This window comes from Lytechinus variegatus, chromosome 10, assembly GCF_018143015.1.
Source record: "Lytechinus variegatus isolate NC3 chromosome 10, Lvar_3.0, whole genome shotgun sequence".
Taxonomy (NCBI): domain Eukaryota; kingdom Metazoa; phylum Echinodermata; class Echinoidea; order Temnopleuroida; family Toxopneustidae; genus Lytechinus; species Lytechinus variegatus.
Genome location: NC_054749.1, coordinates 29,107,635 through 29,130,128, shown reverse-complemented (window position 1 = coordinate 29,130,128; position 22,494 = coordinate 29,107,635). Strand labels below are relative to the sequence as shown.

Below are 22,494 nucleotides of genomic sequence, written 5' to 3'. Positions count from 1 at the left end.
CTTAACAATCCATTGTACCATTGACTTTTACCATCGATTGCACATAAAAACGAATACAACCAGTTTTAAAAACCAGCTCTACTATCAATCTTTAAGTTTTATGTTAAAGGGCCCCGAACTATTCTTCGAGTGATATATTTGCGTGTGCGTCCGTGCAAAATACCAAGGTGTAGCCCGTTTATGAAAAAACCACTTGCTCATAAGGTTCTTTTACCGCCATTTTTTCTCTTCACGCTTGTTTGTTTCTTCTACAATCTTTGGCAGTTATACCTCAGGAAAGCCATTCATCTGCTATCCAGTATACTGGCATCATTTAGTCACCGTAAGGCTGCTACTCTAAATCCCCATTTGGAACATATTTTGGGATAAATTTCAGATTGAGTTGCAATACAAAAAATGGCGCGCAGGAGAGATAGAGATGACAAAATTTCGATCGATGCCAGCGACATCGTCGAACTGTCGAAAGCGACGTCGATCTTCGAGAAGTTCATCCAGTCGACATTCGCTGAGTTCGCTGGAACCATGATCTATACCTTCCTAGCCTGTATGGCAGTAACTACGATGGATGTAACTCTGATTGCATTCGCAGAAGGACTGGGAATTGCCTTCCTCTGCTCAGCATTCTTGAATGTCAGGTAATTCTTTATTTATTTATTTATGTATTTATTTATTTATTCATTCATTTATTTATTTATTCATTCATGCATGTTCACAATGTACAATGTAAAAGAATACACAGACAATAAATATAATATATATAACAATGTCAATAATGAACATACAAAGGTGTTGCAACATAAGCTAAAAGCATGATTGGACGAAGCACCTTTAAACTGGTTTGACATCCAAGAAAACAAAATAAAAATGTGTGAATAAGGAAGAGAGGAAAAAAAGAGAAGAATAAAAAAGTGATAGACTGCCAAGATAAAACAATTAAGTTTCAAGTTGTTATGAATATATGGTAATAGTAATTCAACAAAGTTAAATTCTTAATCTTCAGTTAGAAGAAAAGAAAGAAAGAGTTTGAGCTAAAATTATTATAGTTCTAAGTTTTGGTTAAAAGTTTTCGATATTTATCAAATTTTGAAGTAATTGCTTCGGTGGTTCATCACAAATTACATAAATAAATATATATTATATCTTAACCCCCTAATGTGCAAAGTAGGACACGGGCTTCTTTTATGGCGTTTCTATTAATGACGACTCTTTCCAATTGCTATACGACTGTATCTTATTACGGACATATAATTATGATTATCAAAATGGTGACCTTGCTAGGTCGTGAGATTCATCAAAACAAAACGAAGTTAAAAAAAATCCCCTACTTTCATTTATGCAACTTACGTCACTCAGGCTTACTAAAATCAAATACAGGGTAATAGGTAACAAGCGGCAGCATCTAAATTTCAAAGAGAAAAAAAAACATTTATCAGTTTGTTCTCGTTCCTTATAAAATGACACCTAAAACAACAAAAATGATCAAAGCACAACATAGCATTTTTATTGTGTTAATGATATTTGTATGTGTATTTTCATAATCATGTGAAACAAAGACATGTCAACTACCAGACTGCCTGTCGTGTAAATGTATATATGACAAAAAACATTTAAAATTCCATTTTCATTTTCAACTCCTATTTTATAGTTATTAAACACCGCCAACCTATATGCCAAATATTTATATAGTCCGATGCTACTGCATCTATCAATCAAATTTAAACGACTTAATTTAATAATACAAATTCTGTCTTATTGTTTTTCTTTCCTCAATTTTATTCAATTCCCCTTTTCCTCATCCTTATTTATTATTCTCTTTGATTTATCGTTGAATTTGTAGCCTTTAATGTATTTATGTAGTTCAGGTTATATTTGTTTTTACTGAATTCTGTTTTGATAAAAAGCTCAGTAATGAGTATAAAATGATACATGAGATAAGTTTAGCCTTTCATGTATTAACCAACGACTTATATGGAGGCGGCATTAAGTTACACTTTTAACATGTTTAGTCTAGGATTCTGATTGAAAAGAAGTATGTACTCGCATGTATACAGTGTACGGATGATGATTACTATATGTTATTTTAAGGCGGTTATAAGTCAGCATGTTTGATTAATGCATTTATTTCATGTAGTTCTTTCGAAAATATATTCATAACAATATTCCAAACTGAAATTTACAAAGTTTCGTGTGTGTTTTTTTCAATATAACTGTAGGATTAATATTTGATATATGTTTGGATTATAATTCTCAATCGATAAACTCCTGCTTTCCAATCTCGGAGATGATACTAATTTTGTTGATATTATTAACTAAAAATGTCTTTCAAAAGGATGCATTCCCTGAGTTCTAAAATATACGTAATTGATTAAACGATCGATGTCAAATGTCTTTCAAATTGTACGCATATATAAGGAAATAAAACTGAAATATTGATATCATTAACAAAAATATATTGGGTTATAATCACGTGACGCAGACTGATGATGACTCAACGAACAAAAACGCAGTTCGCTTAGTTTATGACAAATCAAAATGTTTACTTAAACCGTTGGCTTGGTTATTTAGCACTCTTATAAGCCGAAACAATTTAGGACTGGAAAAAAATATTTACAAAAAATACTAACGAAATACAGGTTACTGTTATTAACATAGTTTAGATATATGGAGTGCGTAATGAGCTCTTAATATCGATGGGACCAAACATGGTGTAGAAATGAACAAAATTCTCAAAGTCGTGAGCGAAACGAGCGACCACATTTTTTTATTTATTTGTTTGTTTATTTTAAGACATTTTTACAATATATTTAGAAAATCGGAAAAACATTCTACCCCTTTTTTTTCCTTTCCGTTTGTTTTATTTCCTTTTCTCCTTATTTTTTCCGTTGACTCGTGGAATCTTTTGGGGGGCACGGCCCAACGCTATACGCCAATAGCTGCTCCGTTAGTAATAATAACAGTTTACTCTGTTATTCAAATGAACTTATCTTCTAGTGCCTACATTTCTTCTCCCCTTCTCCATCTACTGTATGTTTCTTTTCTACTCTTAACTTTCTTATTTATATGCAATTAAATATATGATGTCATTACAGTACGTAACTTGTTATTTATTTGTATCTGGCGACCCCAACTCAAGCTCTGCTTTCCGGGTTTTCGCCTCCTTCAAAATTGTGTCGAAATATATACTGTATTCGTTACTATGTCAAATATTATTTTGTATCTGTTTGAAGGAAATAAACGTGATTTTCAATTCAATTCAATAGCAAATTTAGACATACGATAAGTATAGATAGTATTCTAAGTGTTGATGGTAATATATTGCGACGTCAAATAAAGAAATACATTTTTAAACATAGTTCTGATATGTCTACATTATTGCTTACTAACTTTTGAGGGTTTCTTCCCTGTTGTTCTGTAAATTGAAATGATTGTTCTATACAGGTATATGTTTATAGTATAAATGTACATGTTTTTTTCATTGGCTATTTTTATTCTATTTTCATCTGTCGTGAATTTTCATGGGGAAAGACGATTTTACATAGCCACTATATACAGTGCGTATCAAAAAAAAGTTTACACTTTGAAAAAATCCTGTGAAATTATACATTTGTAATATCCTGAAGATTTTTCCACATTTTAACATTGGTACAGATCCATTAATGCAAATGACGATATAACTGTCGAAAAATATTTCCGCTTGAGTGAGCACCACTTAGTTTTGAAAAGTTAGTGAAAAATGATTTGCGCAGATTTTTGAAATAGTTATGCGAATGAAAGTAGACCTTAATCATGAAGAGCACATGGAATTTAGCTAGTAAAACTTATTTGAAGATACCTTCTACCTTGTTTGACTTGTTCCTTGCCCAAAACACTCTGAAGAGTGCATTTCGCCCCACCCCACTCCCCCACACACTGAGGCCATCGTGACGATATTTGCTTTTCACTGAGCTGTGATTTATAAATGGCTTAAGCTTGATTTTCAGTTTGTTAATCATTGCTAAGCTTGGGAAAGTGTGGAGAAACAAGTAATAAATGAAAAATGAAATGTAAACCCACTTTCAATGATAAAAACTTAGTGAAAAAAATCTGGAGATGTCTGATATAAACTTTTGTTCAGATTCAGTTGGCAAAAATAGGGTAAAGGTTGTGCTTACTATGTGTTGAAATTTCAATTTGGGTGGCAAAATTGTACAAAATGCTTGAATGTATCCGTTTTATTTCAATTGACTAAAAGTGCAAGGGAAAAGTATGATAAATCTTTCGTAGGGTAAGTTTGATTTCGCCCTTTCCCCTTGATACAGCATGAAAACAAGCATTTCTGCGCAAACAGATTTCTGCGAGCTTTACAGAAATGGACAGTGCTCACTCAAGTGTAACATTCTGACAAAACTTTTACCTTCATTGGATAGATGAGACCCAAACCCAAGATTATATGTGAAAAATTTACCCACATGTATTTTTTTTTTTAATTCCCAGGGGTTTTTCAAAGTGTAAAGAGATGTAAGTGTAAGTAAGAGATGTAGATATTATAAGATTTGACAATGAACAGTCGCGAACATTTGGTCAATTACAATAATCTCTTTATATTTATCTTCTTTTTTTCTCTCTTTCCATTTTTCTTTCTCTTTCCCTTTCTTTATTTCTTTCCCTCACCCTTTCCCTTACCCTTCCATAATTGTCTTTCCCTTTTTTCTTGCTAATGCACAGTGGAGGTCTCTTCAATCCAGGATTAACATTTGCCATGGCATTGGCTGGAGGAGTCAACGCAATCGCTGCCATCTTGTATTTCATTGTCCAGATCGTCGGAGCTCTGATAGGGGCTGCATTTATCAAGGTAATATTTGGAGTATCAATATCAATAATATTGAGGATCAAATAATAGAGATTTATAATTTGTTCAATGAAATCATTGTTCATTGTTACGACATTACTTAATATGAGATGCAATGAGTGATAATGATGGTGATGACGATGATGATGGTGATAAGGATGGTGGTGATTATGATGATGATGTTGATGATGATCGTAAGGATGGTGATGATGATGATGATGATGATGGTGATATTGATGATAATAAGGATGGTGATGATGATGATGGTGATGATGATGATGATGATGATGATTATAAGGATAATGGCGATGATGATGATGATGATTGATTATGATGATAATGATGATATAAATGATGATGATGATGATAAAGCTGGTGGTGGTGATAATGACGGTGATGGTGATGATGATGATGGTGATGATGATGATGATGGTGGTGGTGATGGTGATGATGATGATGATGATGGAGGGGGGGCGGAGGAGGGTAATGAATTCATTTCTCCCTTTACTTTTTCAATTTCTCTCCTGTAGGCTGTAGTCCTCAATGACTCCTACTACGACATCAAAGGAGGCTGCAACCAGTACCGCGGCCTTGTACCTTACGATAAGTATGACGCCAACCGACAAATCGACATGACCCCTGGTACAGCCGTGGTCATTGAGGCCATCCTCAGTACCATGATCTATCTCGTTTACCTCATGGCTAACCTTGACAAGAAAGCCCGCCAGGTCACCGGCCCTCTCGCCTACGGATTCGCGGTCCTCGTCAGTATCATTTGCGCGTAAGTGCCAATCTTTCAAATTATATATATAACTGCGGGACATAATGATTTACCTCGTTTTTATGCTATGTATGTTATCAATTTCAATCATGAATACAATATGTAGGCCTACAAATTACTTGTAACGATTGACCAAGAGAAATAGCGACAACATCTTATTTGCTAGGGAAATGATAGTTTGTCCCGTCACATAAAAAGGGAACCTTTGGGGCACTTTATCCCCAAGAGTTTCACGACCATTAGGGGGAAAAGGGAAAAGAAGCAGAAGAAAGTGAAAGAACACGAAAAGATGAAATATGATATCATTTTATGAATATTATGTCAATATATATTCTAGATTTAAATTTACATTTTTCTTTTTAAAAGGGTCAAGGTTTCGCTCGATTTAGAACTTCCAAAAGGCTGTGCCTCTCTTTTTTCTCATGCTACATGCTAGGCCTATGTGTTTAGATGATCTATGAGTAGGAAATAGTTAAAGTAGACAGTACAGCAGATATTGCCAAGTTATAATGCATTAAACAATATGTGAAATATTCCCACCCCTGCTTCCATCCCCTCTCTCAATATTGCAGGTATCATTGCACTGGAGCTTCTTTCAACCCAGCCCGTAGCTTTGGACCCGCGGTCATCTCAGGCTTCTGGGCAGAACACTACATCTACTGGGCTGGTCCAGCCATTGGTGGTCTCTTGGCAGGGCTCTTCTACAGGTATGTCCGTATGCAGCGAGTAGGGGGGCGAGGGGCAGTCAGTGCCCCCCCCCCCCTTCAGAAATTTTAAAAACTTACATTTTAACGGAAAATTTTCACAAGATTCACCAAAGGTGTGCACAAAATACTTGATTTCAACTTTTTTAGAAATTGCGTCTTGCCCCCCCCCCCCCACTAAAAAAACATTACTTTCAATTCATTTCGTATATTTCCACAAAAACAGCAAAGTAAATAGAGTTTATACAAATCAAAACCATTATGAAATATACAATTCATATTACATAGCAATATAAGATAACAATAGATTCAAAATAGTATTTTAATAATTATATTAGAAATTCAATACTGCATCATGGAGGAAGGGAAAGCATAGAATTTGGATCAGGTCCCCTATGGCATTAAATTAATCGTATAATTGTTGTTGTTAAGCCACATCATACTATTCGATTCTTCGTAACAGCTTTATAGGACAGTGCGGGACAAAGGTTGTTTTTTTTAGTGGTAAGATGTGACGATAAGTTAACAAAATAATAATGTACAATATTGATCTAATTTTCTATCCCTCATCTTTTTTCTTTTTTTAGGTTGATTCTCGGAGATAGGAAGAAGCGTTTCATCCTCAAACATTAAGTCAAGACAACTACCATATAGGTCAACATGTTCTCACTCTAGACTACGTAACAATGAAAGAGGGTTATCACAAACTTCACATCCTTGTTGCCTAACCATAAATAACAAAAGTTTCCCTGGTTAATGAAAAATAACTTCTATCCCGATATATCACAAAAATATGAAATACACTCTAAACTAGATTATATAGGGATGAACTACTTACTCTATACTGTTAAAACAAAGTCGCACGTGAAACTATTGATATTTTCATGCTTAAGAGATAGACATTCAAGATATTTACATTTCGAGAAAATATCGGAAGTCTATACAACCTTCTGTAAATTTTAGATATGTTGAATACAAACATTAAATCTGGTAAAGAGAAATATTGTATTATTTCTGTACGATTTATCAAATAGCAACACACACAATGAAAAAAATAGTGTACATAGTAGTGAAGTACTTTAAAAGCAAAATTACATAAGCAGATAAGTCAGCACCAAGTATAATCTTTCTGGCACATTCTTTAAAATATTTCTTTGACCTGTTAAATAAAGGTGAGTAGTTGTATAATTTTAAGTGCTTTGCTACTTCGATATCTTCTTTTCTGTATATATTGCCAATCTTAGCTTTTGTTTTGTTCATTTTTTAATCACTGCTTCAGTTTTAAGAATGAATCGTTGAATTAAGCGTTGTTATTGCACTCTTGTAGTTTAGACTTATTTAATTATTTAGCAAGGTTAAGAGTAAGCTTGTACGAAACAGATCATGACACAATTATCAAATAAATTCAAGTAGAAATTATGATAAAACATAGTTTGTCTTTCATGTTCAATTGCTAACAGTCATTTCATTTTAGATTTAAATGTGTAAACAAAACCAAATGGAAGCCATGCACTGTTGTAGGAATACATGGAATTAGACCAAGTACGAGTTGAGGTGGGTTTTTTTTGTAAAACAATATTTTGAATATCAGTTAAGTGCAATTAATTCACGATATGTAAATAATTACACAAAACATGATTTGAATTGATCAATAATCAAATTACGAATAAAGTCACCTTTGTAAAAAAAAATCTGATTTATACTGGTAATAAACTTGCCACCTAGTTTATAAACATTGTCTGTGTTCACTTCATTTATTTTCTGGAAATATAGCTATTCCTCGACCATTCTTACTATTTATTCTATATAGAACAATAAAGACGCCTAAATGTTTCATTTCATCAATACTGCAAGCGAATCTCAAGTTCACCATCAAAATGTTATTCTTATTGTGGTTTTGATGTCGATGCTGTTAATTGCTTCCACTTTTATTTTTCTTGGTATCTGCGTTATTATTATACCGTTCCTGTTCAAGTTGTATGTTTTTGTATTTCATGAAATTTGTTTTTCGAAAAAAAAATGCGGTCATAAGGATTTTACTGCGAATATACTCAATCATGCTCTAAGTCGCTTATATTTTTTCGTAAGGATAGGTATAACTTTCTTTTTGCACGTACTCTCTTCTTTCGGTCTATATCTCCTCTGTGGCAGTACGAGTTGTCTTAACATGGCGATGAGATTACGTTTCCCTAATCTGTTTGTTGGCAGTTCAATCCTATCATCTTTCTTGAACCACTTGACCGATGGCGCACTCGTGAACGACACTTTCTTCCGTGGTCGTCTCTTGACGAGATCGTTTTGCACTGACGACAACTGTCTGACGGTTTCCTGTCGTAGTGATATCGGAATTGACAAGCCGACATCGCCAAGTGTATTTGGTAAATCTAAAGAAAACGGCAAGGTCAACATCTGTATCGGATCGATGTTGGAATTGTTATTCGTACTATCTAGTCGAACGTTACATGTCTGATAGAACGACTGGATGACTTCGCTTGCGTGGTCAACCAGATGGGTGCGATATTCATCAAGCCGAATTCGATCAAACTTGTTTCGATGCGTCGATACTCCGTCGTCGCAATCTTCCACGATTTCGTCCGCCATGTCAACATCAGACGAAGATAACTCACTCTTTGGAATACTGTCACCATTGTCTCGGTCAGCGCCCTTATCAAAATCTATTCCATTCTGCAAAGAATTGTCATCGGTGGTACTTCGGAGTGAAAGCTTCTGAAAGCGCGTTGTCAGATTTTCTGGTAGAGTGGAATTTGAACTGCTAACCGGATCATAAACGCCATTGCCATGATTTAAACTTGCAGAGAGTAACGATGTAAAGGACGCTATCTCTTGTTCACGGCAAAGTTCTTTTTCGCTTTCGGTTGTTTGGCTATTGCCTGTCAATGCGTGCGATGCATTCATGTCTTTAGAAGATGTGTTTTTCTTTGTCGTTCCCGAATCAATATCCGTTTCTGGAAATAATGATTAACAGATATATCTTGTCATTCCATTTGATGAACTGTATGTTATTGAGTGGTGCAGTTGGAGTGGTGTGTTTGCTTATACGATTTGGCTATTTTTCTCACGTATAAATCGATGAGAATTTAATGAGATTTTACTATTAAAAGCTAAAAGGAAAGGGAAACCGATCTAAATCAGTGGAGGGACTTGAAAAGTTTTCAGGAAAGCTGTGCATGCAGGGCTTTATAGACATCACTATATCAGTAATAAATCAACATTATCGAGATATCCACAGATAAAAATCCACACAATTTATTTGGGTTAATTCAATCACAAAAGAAATGAATGAAGAATGTTTAATTTATATTTGGCCATATTTCAATTGAGAACATGGAAATAAATTATCAAAATTCATATAAAATTTGGACATTTAGGTCATAACTTTTAAACCTCAAATCCAATTTATCCAAAACGTGGATGAATTCTTCTTCTCTCCTCCTCCTCTTCTTTTTTTTTCTTCTTCTTTTGACCAACCTAATGGGTTGGTTAAAACATTAACTTACATTCGTTTGACATGCAACTCTTTTAAAACCAACAATAATGGTATAATATTTTCTGAAAGAGTGTCTTCATCGTACTCTTCTATTTATGGCTTGTTCAAGTTTTAAACCAATGTTAATGTATATTTTTTGACAAAATTTGCTCTGAAGAAAAGTACGCTGTATGGATATGTTTTACTATATCACTATTATTTGAAAAACCAGTACTGGACTAATAAACATGATAAGGTTAAAGCTTTTAAAACAGTCCAAAAATCGATAGGTTATTATTATTTCTAATGTGAGAATTTAAACTTACTTTATCTGCCAACTGGTTTTATTTTGTTCCTCTCTTTTGTTACATTTCTCATCCCTTTTAAAAACTCGATTATAAGAACAAGTGGTTTAGACATTGCATCTCGTCAACGCTCTTCTAGCTCGGTGGCATTCAGTATAGCGTTGTGTTGTGTGTTGTTTAGCGCCTAGCTACATCTTGGCCTTTCACTGTCAAGGCGCATTTTGCGGTTTCTGATTGGTGCAAAGTTTGAGCGCTAGGGGTGACGTAACAATGAAATCACACTATTGTGCGAAGTAGTTCCAGACGGCGTTGTGTGATTGGCCCAAATGCTTTAAAGCTAGGCGTGACGTAACAAAGGGATTTCGCAAAATCAAACAATGTAAGGATTTGTGCCTTTTTTTCTTTCTTTTTTTTTTTGGTGAAGATTGAACATGTGCATTATTATGAAATCAGATTTCTTTCGGATTGAGCAAAAAAACAATTGTATTTGGTTTCATTTTTAAACAGGGTTCTGTATTATTTTTATTGAATTGCCCACTTGTTTTTATTCCTTTTTAGACTGATTTCAGTAGTTCCTGCTGATACGGATTGGCAGATGAAACAAGTACATGATAAAGGAAACCTAATATCTGCTGCGAAAGGAAGAGGTTGCAGGAGTTGGAGAGGGGGGAGAGATATGAACAGAGAAGGGGGATCGAATGTAAAGGGGGATAAGAGAAATAAAGAAAAAATACTAAGAATTAAAAATTAATCAAAGGACAAAAGAAGTGGCACATCTTATGCAAGCCTGCTGTCGGATTCTTTTTTCAAATAAACTTTATAATTAGACTTGAATAGGAATCTCAGAGGTTTTGTATTGCGTTCTTTATTCGGTAATAACGATTTGATACACATTTTCATTAGCGATCACAAATGCTAAAGTAAACTGTTGTTATAAATTCAACTTAAAGGTCAAGTCCACCTCAGAAAAATTTTGATTTGAATCAATAGAGAAAAATCAGACAAGCACATGCTGAAAATTTCATCAAAATCGGATGTAAAATAAGAAAGTTATGACATTTCAAAGTTTCGCTTATTTTCAACAAAATAGTTATATGAACGAGCCAGTTACATCCAAATGAGAGAGTCGATGATGTCACTCACTCACTATTTCTTTTGTTTTTTATTGTTTGAATTATACAATATTTCAGTTTTTACGAATTTGACGATTAGGACCTCCTTGCCTGAAGCACAAAATGTTAAAATAATGGAATTCCACGTGTTCAGGGAGGAATGAAACTTCATTTCACATGACAATGACGAGAAAATAAAAACATTTCATATAATAAAATACAAAAGAAATAGTGAGTGAGTGATGTCATCAACTCTCTCATTTGGATGTAACTGGCTCGTTCATATAACTATTTTGTTGAACATAAGCGAAACTTTAAACTGCTATAACTTTCTTATTTTACATCCGATTTTGATGAAATTTTCAGTGTTATGCTTGTTGAATTTTTCTCTTTTTATTCAAATCAAGTTTTTGTTGGGGTGGACTTGTCCTTTAAGTATTTGAAATTAAAACCAACAAAAATAATATCATTCATTCCCATTCCTTTCTCATTTTATTCATTTGCATTATCGCACGTAATCACAATTTCAACTCTAAAGCGATGTGGGTAGTACCGGGGGTAGTATCTAATTTCAAAATTTCCATTATTCCAGCATTGTCGTAATTTGATAGTATGAATGCAGATCTTTGCCGACACACTGATCAGGGCACTGGCATGACTGGGGCGCACATAATGTAGTGTCGAGTGTGTTAGGGATGCAAACCTGCCCCCGGCCATCAAGGCGTGCACTATTTGAGATGCTTACATTATTCACCTTTGAAAAAGCACACACTATGAAAGCATTCTATTTGAGTTTGGTAAAATTAATGCATTCTTTTCTACACTCTAAAAATGAAGTGCAAATTTAGATTTTCCTCATTATCTTTCAAATTGCACCTTGCCTCCTTCTGAGCACAACATAATGTCATGGGAAAATGTAATTGACACCACATCTGCCAAGGTCAGGAGGAGATAATGTGAAATATGTAAAATAAAGGGGAAAATATGAAAATTTGTGTACAAAACAAAGTTGTCCACAGAATCAGCCATTTTGAAGCACGTTTGCAAATATGAGGATCCCCATAGAAAGTACAAGACTTGTTAAACGTCCATAAATTGCTTATTTCATAACACATTTTGATGAAACTCTCTTTAAATTGTTCCTCTCATTTTAATCTTTTCAATAAGATTGCTTCTCTTCTTGGGTTTTGGTTTCCTTTAATGTCCTTGTATAGTGACTGCACTTTGAGTGCTGATTTTCTAGTTCAAATTTGAATGACTAAATCAGCACTCAAAGTGCAGTTACTATACAAGGACATTTAGTGTTAAATTAGCACTTCATTCTTACAGTGTATATCTATACACTTTTCAATCTCATTAGAAATAATTTTTCTCATAGAGAAAGCCTTCTTAATATTTTATAATAATATCTCTGTGCTATATAATTTTTATTGCAGAAAATACCGAGAAAGAATATGAACAGTGAAGCCGAGTCAGTTACAAATTGCAATAAAAAATAACACCATCCAATCCGTCAAAATCAAACTTCATCATTCACAACATCCAGGACGTTGATTAGATAAAATATTTGGGATATGTCAAAGTGCGAACTGTGTACTGATATGAGAATTCTGATTTGCAATATTGTAATGCACATGATTCTCTCAGAAAAAAAGAATATTGCAATGGTAACAAGGATAAAAAATAATATTAACAATAATAATAATAATAATGATAACGGTGAATGATTATGATGATGTGATGGTGGTGGTATGGTGGTGGTGGTGGCGGTGATGATGATGATGATGATGATGATTATGATGATGACGACGATGACGATCATGATGATGATGATGATGACGTCGACGATTAATGATTACAATCTATAATAAATCATTACATTAATCAAGGGGTCATGTACATTGGGTGATTTCAAGGCCAGTGTTGGCCTTGGTGTTGGTGTTGAAATTTGGATTGCTTCCCCTGGCTCCAAAACTTCAGAGTTTGCAAAAATGATCCACTTCACATTATTAACACCTCAACAACTAGTGACTTACTTTTCAGGACCATCTTCATTTTATGTTTGGTGTTATAATCGTGTAAAAATTGACCTAACACCAACACCAAAAGGTCAACACCGTACTTGAAATCACCCATTGGTAATTATACTTACTTTCAGAGTGGAGCTTGATAAATTACGTTTACATGGTTTAGATAGCGATATTCCTGATAGCGCTCCATGGTGATCCCGGGCCTCGGAGTATACATACACACCATAATCAAACAACATATTTCTATTCGATACATATTTTCAAAGGATTTCCATGATTCAACAAACCGCTGACAAAAAAGGAAAAAAATATCAATACATTACATGTTTTATCCAACTCATCTTTGAGCTGAAATGCAGATTTTGTAATGAATATGTGTTTATACGTTGTTGTTTGTAAGTTACGAGCTGTTTGAAAGTTACGAGCGACTTTACGAACGATCGACTGATTATCTTTTCTTAGAAACTAAATCAACGTGAACACCAATGGAAATCAGGGGCCTGTTGCATAAAAGAAAAACTCAGATTTTTTTTTGCCAAGAGTTTTTTATGTGTAAGTGGCGTGACATAAATTTATTTGCCATATTTTTTATGTCAAAATTTTTATGCAACCTGGTACGCATCATTTAGTTTTACCACAAGAAAAGGGATCAACAGTCGTTCGTGAAGGAACTCGTATACTTACGGACAGCTTGGTGAAAACACCCATCCAACTGGTGCTGTATATGTTCTATTCTACATGAAGTTATTATCATAGTCGAGATGAAGTTATTGGTATATTCATGATTTTAGAAACGTGATCTTTAAATCGAGCTTACATCATAAGCCTTATAAGAATCACTTCACCTTCGACCTAAGAATATCGCTTGTGACTATCGAATGGACGATCTCTCAAGAATTTCATGAGTGTGTTCAACATGACATAGAAATCTGGGGTTCGATTCCTGACACAGCACTCCTATCCTTGTGCAAGGCATTTTACTTTGAATAAAGGATGACACGCGGGCTTAAGCGGTTCTAACTTGTCACAGAAGACACGGTGACAAAATAGCTATTGCACTGCAACCGGAGGAGTCACAATCGTACGGCGATGTTTGTTAGTAAATGTCAGCTTGCTGTACTCTATCTATTTGATCTCTTCATTCATAATTTTTACTGTTTAATGAGAATCGTGCACCACATTCGGAGGAAAAACAGTGTCCCGTGCCTCTAAGTTACTCAGAAAATAGAAGAAAAATAATTTCTAGTGCAATATCTAAACAATCTAGGCTTACTTCTTCACAAGAAAAGTCTGCTCTTATGGCTATTTATTTTCATTCTGTTTAGAGTTTAAATGCTGTTGCGATGTAGAAAACACCTGCATACGATCACCCTCATGTAATCGGGTTTATACTTTGCAAAGTGATCAGGTATTTCCCGCCAATTCGAGTCCAGACGATCACGTGTCTGCCGTCAGCGCGTCCCGTGTTTGGGATGTCGAAAAAGGAATAGCGACCCAGCTCGTAAATTCTCTGTCCCGGTGCTGTGATTTCACGAATCTCCATCGCTGTGCTTTCAACCCTGTGATGACTGGGATCCTTTGAAAAGCCACAGAGAAGCTCGAGTAAAGCTGTAAGAAACAAAATTGTTTAACAAAATGTTAATTGTTTGCATTGCTATGTATACGAAAAATTGTAAGAGAAATTACATAAACATTCATCCAGTTAGTTTTTTTTCTCTCGCTCTCTCTCTCTAAGGAGTTAATTGCATAATAAGAATATTCCAGAATGTCTTGATTAAGATTTGGTATGTAGGCATAAGGCAGGGCAGTGATTCTTGGCAGACAATAGGGCCTTATATATGGAAAGGGACAGTAGGATTAGCTATGTTGTTTACATTGTTAATTTCACTGAGGTCATTTAAGAGTCTTCTAGAATTATGATTGCTATAGGAGGAGAATGTTCTTTAATAAAGACAATACCAGCTTTCAGAATAGTGGAAATTTATATATAAGCTGGCAGTTTCATCATCATCATCATCATATCAGATCCAGAGTCTCACATCAGATTTTTTTTGTCAGAGCATAGTTTTTTTCCAACTGGAATACAACATTTATCTTCCGTGAAATTATTTGCATATCATCAATGATCTATTTGCAGTTATTTTGAGAGAGTAATTCTCAGTTCTCATCGAGATCATCAACCATTTTTAATGGACGCTTTTCAACCCATGGATTGCTGAAATCGACTGTTTATCATCATCAACCCATTGCAGTGACTCTTATTATATTGTTTCAACATTGATCAACTTCATCGTCGCAGCATTGTGGACTTTAAAGTTAAGGAACCTTTGCCAGCCAACTCGGATATGTATATGTATATATATATATATTATATATTCATTCATTTCTTTACAATATATATATATTATATATATATATATATATATTATATATTCATTCATTTCTTTACAATATATATATATATATATATATCATTTGGAATAAGTCAGAACTAAATCTTCAAGATATGTAAGATGTATTATTTTGTTTTGGTTTATTCTGTGTAAATAATTAACAAGTGGAATGCCTCTGGCCGTCTCACCTGCATCACGCAGTTCAATATAGCAGCAGTACTGACTTTGAAAACTACTCTAATTCGCACAAGATGTTCAGTGATACATGGTTACTCTTACGTCCACTTTTTATGAACTAGACCAATAAACTTACAGAGATATGATGGTTATTTAACAAAAAAAAACAACATGGCCAAAGTTCATTGGCCTTACATGACCTTTGACCTTGATCATGTGACTTGAAACTCGCACAGGATGTTCAATGATACTTGATTACTCTTATGTCCAAGATTCATGAATCAGATCCATAAACTTTCAAAGTTATGATGGTAATTCAACAGTTACACCCGATTCGGCCAAAGTTCATTGACCTTTGACCTTGGTCATGTGACCTGAAATGCGCACAGGATGTTCAGTGATGCTTGATTACTATTATGTCCAAGTTTCATGAATCAGATCCATAAACTTTCAAAGTTATGATGGGAATTCAACAGATACCCCCAAACTAGACCAATAAACTTACAGAGATATGATGGTTATTTAACAAAAAAACCAACATGGCCAAAGTTCATTGGCCTTACATGACCTTTGACCTTGATCATGTGACTTGAAACTCGCACAGGATGTTCAATGATACTTGATTACTCTAATGTCCAAGTTTAACGAACTAGACCAATAAATTTTCAAAGTTATGATGGTAATTCAACAGATACTCCCAAATCGGCCAAAGTTCATTGACCCTTAATGACCTTTGACCTTAATCATGAGACCTGAAACTTGCACAAAATGTTCAGTGATGCTTGATTACTATTATGTCCATGTTTCATGAATCAGATCCATAAACTTTCAAAGTTATGATGGGAATTCAACAGATACCCCCAATTCGGCCAAAGTTCATTGACCCTAAATGACCTTTGACCTTGGTCATGTGACATAAAACTCACGCAGGATGTTTAGTGATAATTGATTAACCTTATGTCCAAGTTTCATGAACTAGGTCCATATATTTTCTAAGTTATGATGACATTTCAAAAACTTAACCTCAGGTTAAGATTTCGATGTTGATTCCTCCAACATGGTCTAAGTTCATTGACCCTAAATGACCTTTGACCTTGGTCATGTGACATGAAACTGTAATAGGATGTTCAGTAATACTTGATTAACCTTATGGCCAAGTTTCATGAACTAGGTCCATATACTTTCTAAGTTATGATGTCATTTCAAAAACTTAACCTCAGGTTAAGATTTGATGTTGACGCCGCCGCCACCGTCGCCGTCGCCGTCGGAAAAGCGGCGCCTATAGTCTCACTCTGCTTCGCAGGTGAGACAAAAAGTAAAAAAAAATAATTTAATTAAAATTTTCTTTGATGTTTATTCGGTATTCAATATCGTAACAGCATCGAATCGTATTTCTAATCATAGTTCATATTTTTTTATAAAGACGTCATCAATTTCAAGCTTAACCGCACACGATTCTTGTCTCTCGCGTTCACAAAATAGGCATATATAGTTCACACCTAACGCTGTTTTCTGTATTATATTAAAAATTTGCTAGTCATTTCAAAAAGAATTCTATGAAGTGTCCCTCTATTTTCAAATTTGAGTAGATTTTATTCGATGTGATTTTAATCCTATATCTATCTCCATCGCTCTTTTCGTTTACTCCGTCCTCCCATTCCTCATCACTCTATCTCTATTTTTTCTGTCCATATTTTTTTCCTGATAGCTTCCTTCATTTTCTCTATGCTTTTAAAAGGTTATCATTATTCATAACTTGAGACTGCTTATTAAGCTTGCGATTATCGTTTTCATAGTTAACATGACGGTGACCTTTCCACTCTGGTAATCCCCAAAAGGTCGAATGGTAATGAGTTTCTAAGAGTAATCCAACAAAGGAAAACAAGAGTGGTGCATTAAAAACTAAGACGTCATTTTCAGCGATGAATGATATACAGCTGAATATGAAAACTGCGCTATAGGCCTACAAAGTTATGTTTATTAAAATGTTAAAACATGACGACTTCCAGTTAAGTATCACTTTTATTTAGGGAAAGAATAAGAGGTCAAATTTTAAAATACAGATAACCACCAACTGACCACGTACAATCGTGAGTAATGATTTAAGGTTACTCAGAAAACTATTGCATGATTTAACTCACCTTTCCTTCCCCTGATGACGTCACGCCCTTCCATCATGACGCAACAATCCTCGGCATAGATGCAATCGACCACCTTCTCGAGCTGCCGGGTGTTATAGAGTTCGTCGTACATAGAATGGGCTTGAATGATCGCCTCCGTGATCGAGACGTCAAGTTCATCGTTTCCCGTGGTCGCTGATGACGCGCTGCATGCCATCGTGAATCTGGTCGGCCAATCTCTGAGAAAAATAATATTTGATTTCAAAACAAGAAAAAAAAATTTACACTGGAAAGAATATTAAGCACAATATGGCATTAGCTGAAATTGAAAGATATCAGCTTAACATTCCTAACTTATTGAGCCTTGATTTCATTTGAATTTGTAATTATTGCTCAGAATTTTACATCAATTCAGCAGTTTAGCACTTTGAAACTTCATTCAAAACTCCGAAAAATTACGAAATTCCGTGCACCACAAACGATGTGAATCGTTTTATCAGTTTTCTTTTTTTTTAATCGTAGAACTTTTTGGGGGTATGGCCCCAAGCCCCCCCCCCTTCCCCACCTTTTGTGCTAGTGACGAACGGTGGCCTGTCATGTTTTGATATTTTAATGTACCTAGAACTGAACATATTAACATTCTAAGGCCTTTTAGAATTGTTACGATGATATATACGTTTCTGTAAATTAATCGTGCGCAAAAGGGCGACCTGATTTTTTTCATACACTCTAAAAAATAAAGTGCAAATTTAGCTCTTAAAGAGCGTGTATAGTGACTGCACTTCGGAGTGCTGATTTGTCTAGTTCAATTTTGATCTAGACAAATCAGCACTCCGAAGTGCAGTCACTATACACTCTCTTTAAGAGCTAAATTAGCACTTCATTTTTTAGAGTGTATAGTTATCTAAAAAGGGAGACATTTCTTAAGGACTGCTTTGCAGGATTTTATGAAAAGGGTACATATCTTGTTAATTAAACACCAAAATGGGGGCAATATTACATGAATAAAAATCGATGGAGCTCATGTAAGCATGGGTGTATAGTCTCTTGAAGTTGGGACAAGGGGCCCGAGGGGATATATGTATATCGGGTATGTGTCGCTGAGAAAAAAATTTTATGACAGAACATGAAACATTCGCCCCCTTTCCATCACAGAGAATCTTAGGCATGGGTCATATTTTCACGGAATATACGAGTCTTGGCCATTTAAAATATTAAAGAATCGAAATCTTTAGACATGGGTCCGTTTTCACCCCCAAAATCCTATTGGTGTCTATTACAGCTAAACCAAATAGATGTGGGTATGACTTGAAGTTTTCAGCCCCACATCTTCGTCCGACCATAATCTTAATACCCCTTCAGCATATCTTCCCTATATCATAGATTGACAGAATGGGATGACCCCTTCTCATAATGCGGAAATATGTAAATAAATAGGATAAACAAGAGATAAAATCACTATGACGAATTCATTGATATACCCAACCACTGTAACCCGCAAAAGGTCATCAAAATTGGTTTAATAATTATTTTGCTTTGTTAAGTTGGTTAGTAACTACCATCACCACGGTGGTCATTTGTGGTTACAGATATCAAACATAGAATTAGTCATCATGTGAATAGTTAATTTTAAAATGTTCAAGTAGTAATCAAAATATTTTGATGAAGGACGAAACTCTTAATGCTGTATTCTTGCAATCTTCTTGCAAGTTCACATTTTTATTTAATGTTGGTATATAATACATGCATACAGGACCCTTGGAGCGATTTTTAGTTGGGGTGTTGAGGTGAATTTGACAAACAGAAAATAAAGTTTTCCTTAAAAATGTGGTTCATTTTCAGTATACATTTCTGCATTTCTGACAATTGTCATATCTATCACATTTCCAGGGGGTGCAATCTATAGAAGATAATACACGCAGCACCGGGGGTGCTGTCTGTGGAAAAAAAAAGCACGCAGCACCCCAAGGATTTTTTTTTTTGGGGGGGGGGTGCTTCAGCACCCCAGCATATCCCCGCTTTCCAGGGTCATGCATGCATAATCATCCCGGAAACTATTTCATGTGATATGAATATATTTCAATCATAACTCTACTAAAGAGGAGTGCATGAGGAGAATTTACCTCAGTGAAGCCTCTCATTGAAATTTCATGAGAATTATTAAAATAGTATTTAGTACAATTAAACCAACTGCAAGGAATCAGTCGTTTAATTATAGACACATGGTGTTGCTAGAAAATCTTCGCAGTGAACTATTTAGATTTAGATTCTATATTTTAAAGGATATGTTTTATTAGTTGAATGGAGATAAGCATGGATCTATCTAAATGTATCTTGAAACATTAAAAACTGTTTTGTATGCATTTTGCAGCTGTAGACGCCAGACTCTTGAACTATGCGTCATTGTTTAGACAACCTTCATAAACGAATAGTTAATCACTCACAATTCCAGCTGAAGTTCGACATTTTCATTTTCAGTTTCTCACCCGCCAAAAAAGAATAGTTTCCTTGTGCACTGGAGCATAATGAAAAACAAACGAATGGGTGAATCATAATTGATTCAACGATCAACAAATACGAAGTTTATAGTTATGGAATATTTGCTATATTGTAAAATAAGAGAAAAAATATGAATATTATAAAGCATACTTACTGATTCTAAGTTCTTATCCCAAAGTATCGGGGAGGGCTTAGAATGCTGGAATTGAGTAAAGGTTGAAATTGATGCCTCGGCGAAAGTGGACTTGATTCACAAAATTGATCCTTACAAATTGTCGGCGAGTAATGCCAGGAAGAGCAAGCATTTTCATTACCCCCAATACAGATTCGAGAATGTCATCACGCTCATCTTAGTTCTAACCCTCTCCTTCCTAAACACATCCCACGACACTGCAGGTGATTTGAATGTCAGATGAAGATAATATAGCAAGGTGGAGACATAACGGTCGACGATGCTAAGCTGAGATCTCTAAAAACGCACCTAAAAATCATTATGCGACTCCAATTATTGTCTGCTAGAGTGTCGTCTGCCCATAGTTTTAATTCCACACACTTGATGCGTCGTCCCCCTCGGCGAGAAAGCGCCACATCACACACACATACGGTAGGCAACTGGATAATATGCACGGAACTCTAGGCGAGGTGGCAGAGCGAGGACGCTCCAGTTTTGAGGGGTGCACGAATCTCCAACCGCAACGATCCCGACGATATATATGATTATATTATTATATGATTGTTATGATAAATTATGATTATCACAAGCTTAACTTCAGAGAAGTTTTTTCAAAATTTAGGGATGAGCTTAAAGGAACATGATTCATGCATGAGTTATAACTTCTTATATACTGTACTTAACAAGCCACATGATCAGGAGGAATGGCGCCACGGTACACTAAGATCGGCATTTGTTAGCCGGGGGTGTTACTGGCGCCATTTCTGCAAAACCTTTCCAATTATAACAAGCAGACGGCTTTGCAACATTTATTTTACCGGGAGTTCTGGAGCCAACTTTTATTAACTCCGACGTTTATCTCACTGTCTTTCAATCTTATTGCTGCAGTTATTATGATTATCAAAATAAAACCCATCAAGACATGAATTCACCTTCTTTTGTATTTGCATGGGAAGCCAAGACCATTTTGGTATAGAGCAATGGTCTCAAAATTCGACACCCGGGTTCGAAACGCAGTTGATGCGTATTTTTTTTTATAATCCAACATCTCATAAGGGCAATCATAATGAAGGGGGCGTTATCAACCCCCCCCCCCCCCGTTTTCCTGCAGATTCCCATATACATTTCAATAAGTTTGACAAGCTTCAGTCCCATGATGTCTTGCGGTGATGTTTTCTTTAATGTCATTCTGAAGTAAGCATGCCTCCCTGAGCCTTTTAAAAGATCGCAGCTTTGTTTTGTCTCCAGTATTTCTGAAATCTGATCGGCTGTAATCGTGTTTACCTATTATAATAATCTAAGCAAATACTAATTAACCCTTTGTAGGGGTTCACCTTGTCCCGAAAAATTCTATCGAAAAAAGGGTCAATAATTTGTTCTTAGGAATCGGACAAAAAGGGGGTAATTAACTAAAAAAAAACATTTTAAATAACTTCCAATCAAAACTATAAGTTCTTATATTAGAAACGTGTTATCTATGTTATATTTTGATTCTTTATCCGAGGGAAATGGCTATACAAACAGGGGGAAACCATTTCTGATACAATGAATTACACAGTAAATGGAAGAGTTGTCCTCATCAATTCCAAAATCTACTAACTGAATTATTCAATTTGAGAGTGACATTCCGATCTTATTTTACCAAGATTTGGTGCTGTTAAACCTATAGATTGTTCATAAATTTTATTCTCTTTTTGCTTGCTTTGAGATTGAAAACAACATCTGAATATATATCTGACATTTCATATGCAATTTATTTATAAGCAAGATTCATATTCTTCTTTACTCTGTTTAAAAACCGCAAAAATATACTTTCACGACCTACCGGCAAATGATTTTTTTTATTTATTAATCCATGAGTCCTATGTCAAGTTGTAATAATTTTC

General features: G+C 35.0%; 2 protein-coding genes across 2 annotated transcripts; one reads left to right on the top strand and one right to left on the bottom strand.

Annotated features, from left to right (window-relative positions):
* The first annotated feature begins 159 nt into the window (after positions 1 to 159).
* Positions 160 to 7,360, top strand: LOC121422986 (aquaporin-8-like). The gene is made up of 5 exons (XM_041618251.1): positions 160 to 635; positions 4,705 to 4,831; positions 5,359 to 5,609; positions 6,182 to 6,316; positions 6,901 to 7,360. Exons 1-5 carry the CDS (start codon positions 397 to 399, stop codon positions 6,944 to 6,946), a joined length of 798 nt encoding a protein of 265 aa, XP_041474185.1. The 5' UTR covers positions 160 to 396; the 3' UTR covers positions 6,947 to 7,360.
* Positions 7,361 to 12,995: 5,635 nt separating this feature from the next.
* On the bottom strand, positions 12,996 to 21,019 carry LOC121423371. Its single transcript, XM_041618732.1, has 3 exons — positions 20,591 to 21,019; positions 17,959 to 18,174; positions 12,996 to 14,855 (listed from the first exon to the last, which is right to left on the bottom strand). The coding sequence occupies exons 2-3, from the start codon at positions 18,152 to 18,154 to the stop codon at positions 14,620 to 14,622; spliced, it is 432 nt and encodes a 143-aa protein (XP_041474666.1). The 5' UTR covers positions 18,155 to 18,174; positions 20,591 to 21,019; the 3' UTR covers positions 12,996 to 14,619.
* Positions 21,020 to 22,494: the final 1,475 nt, after the last annotated feature.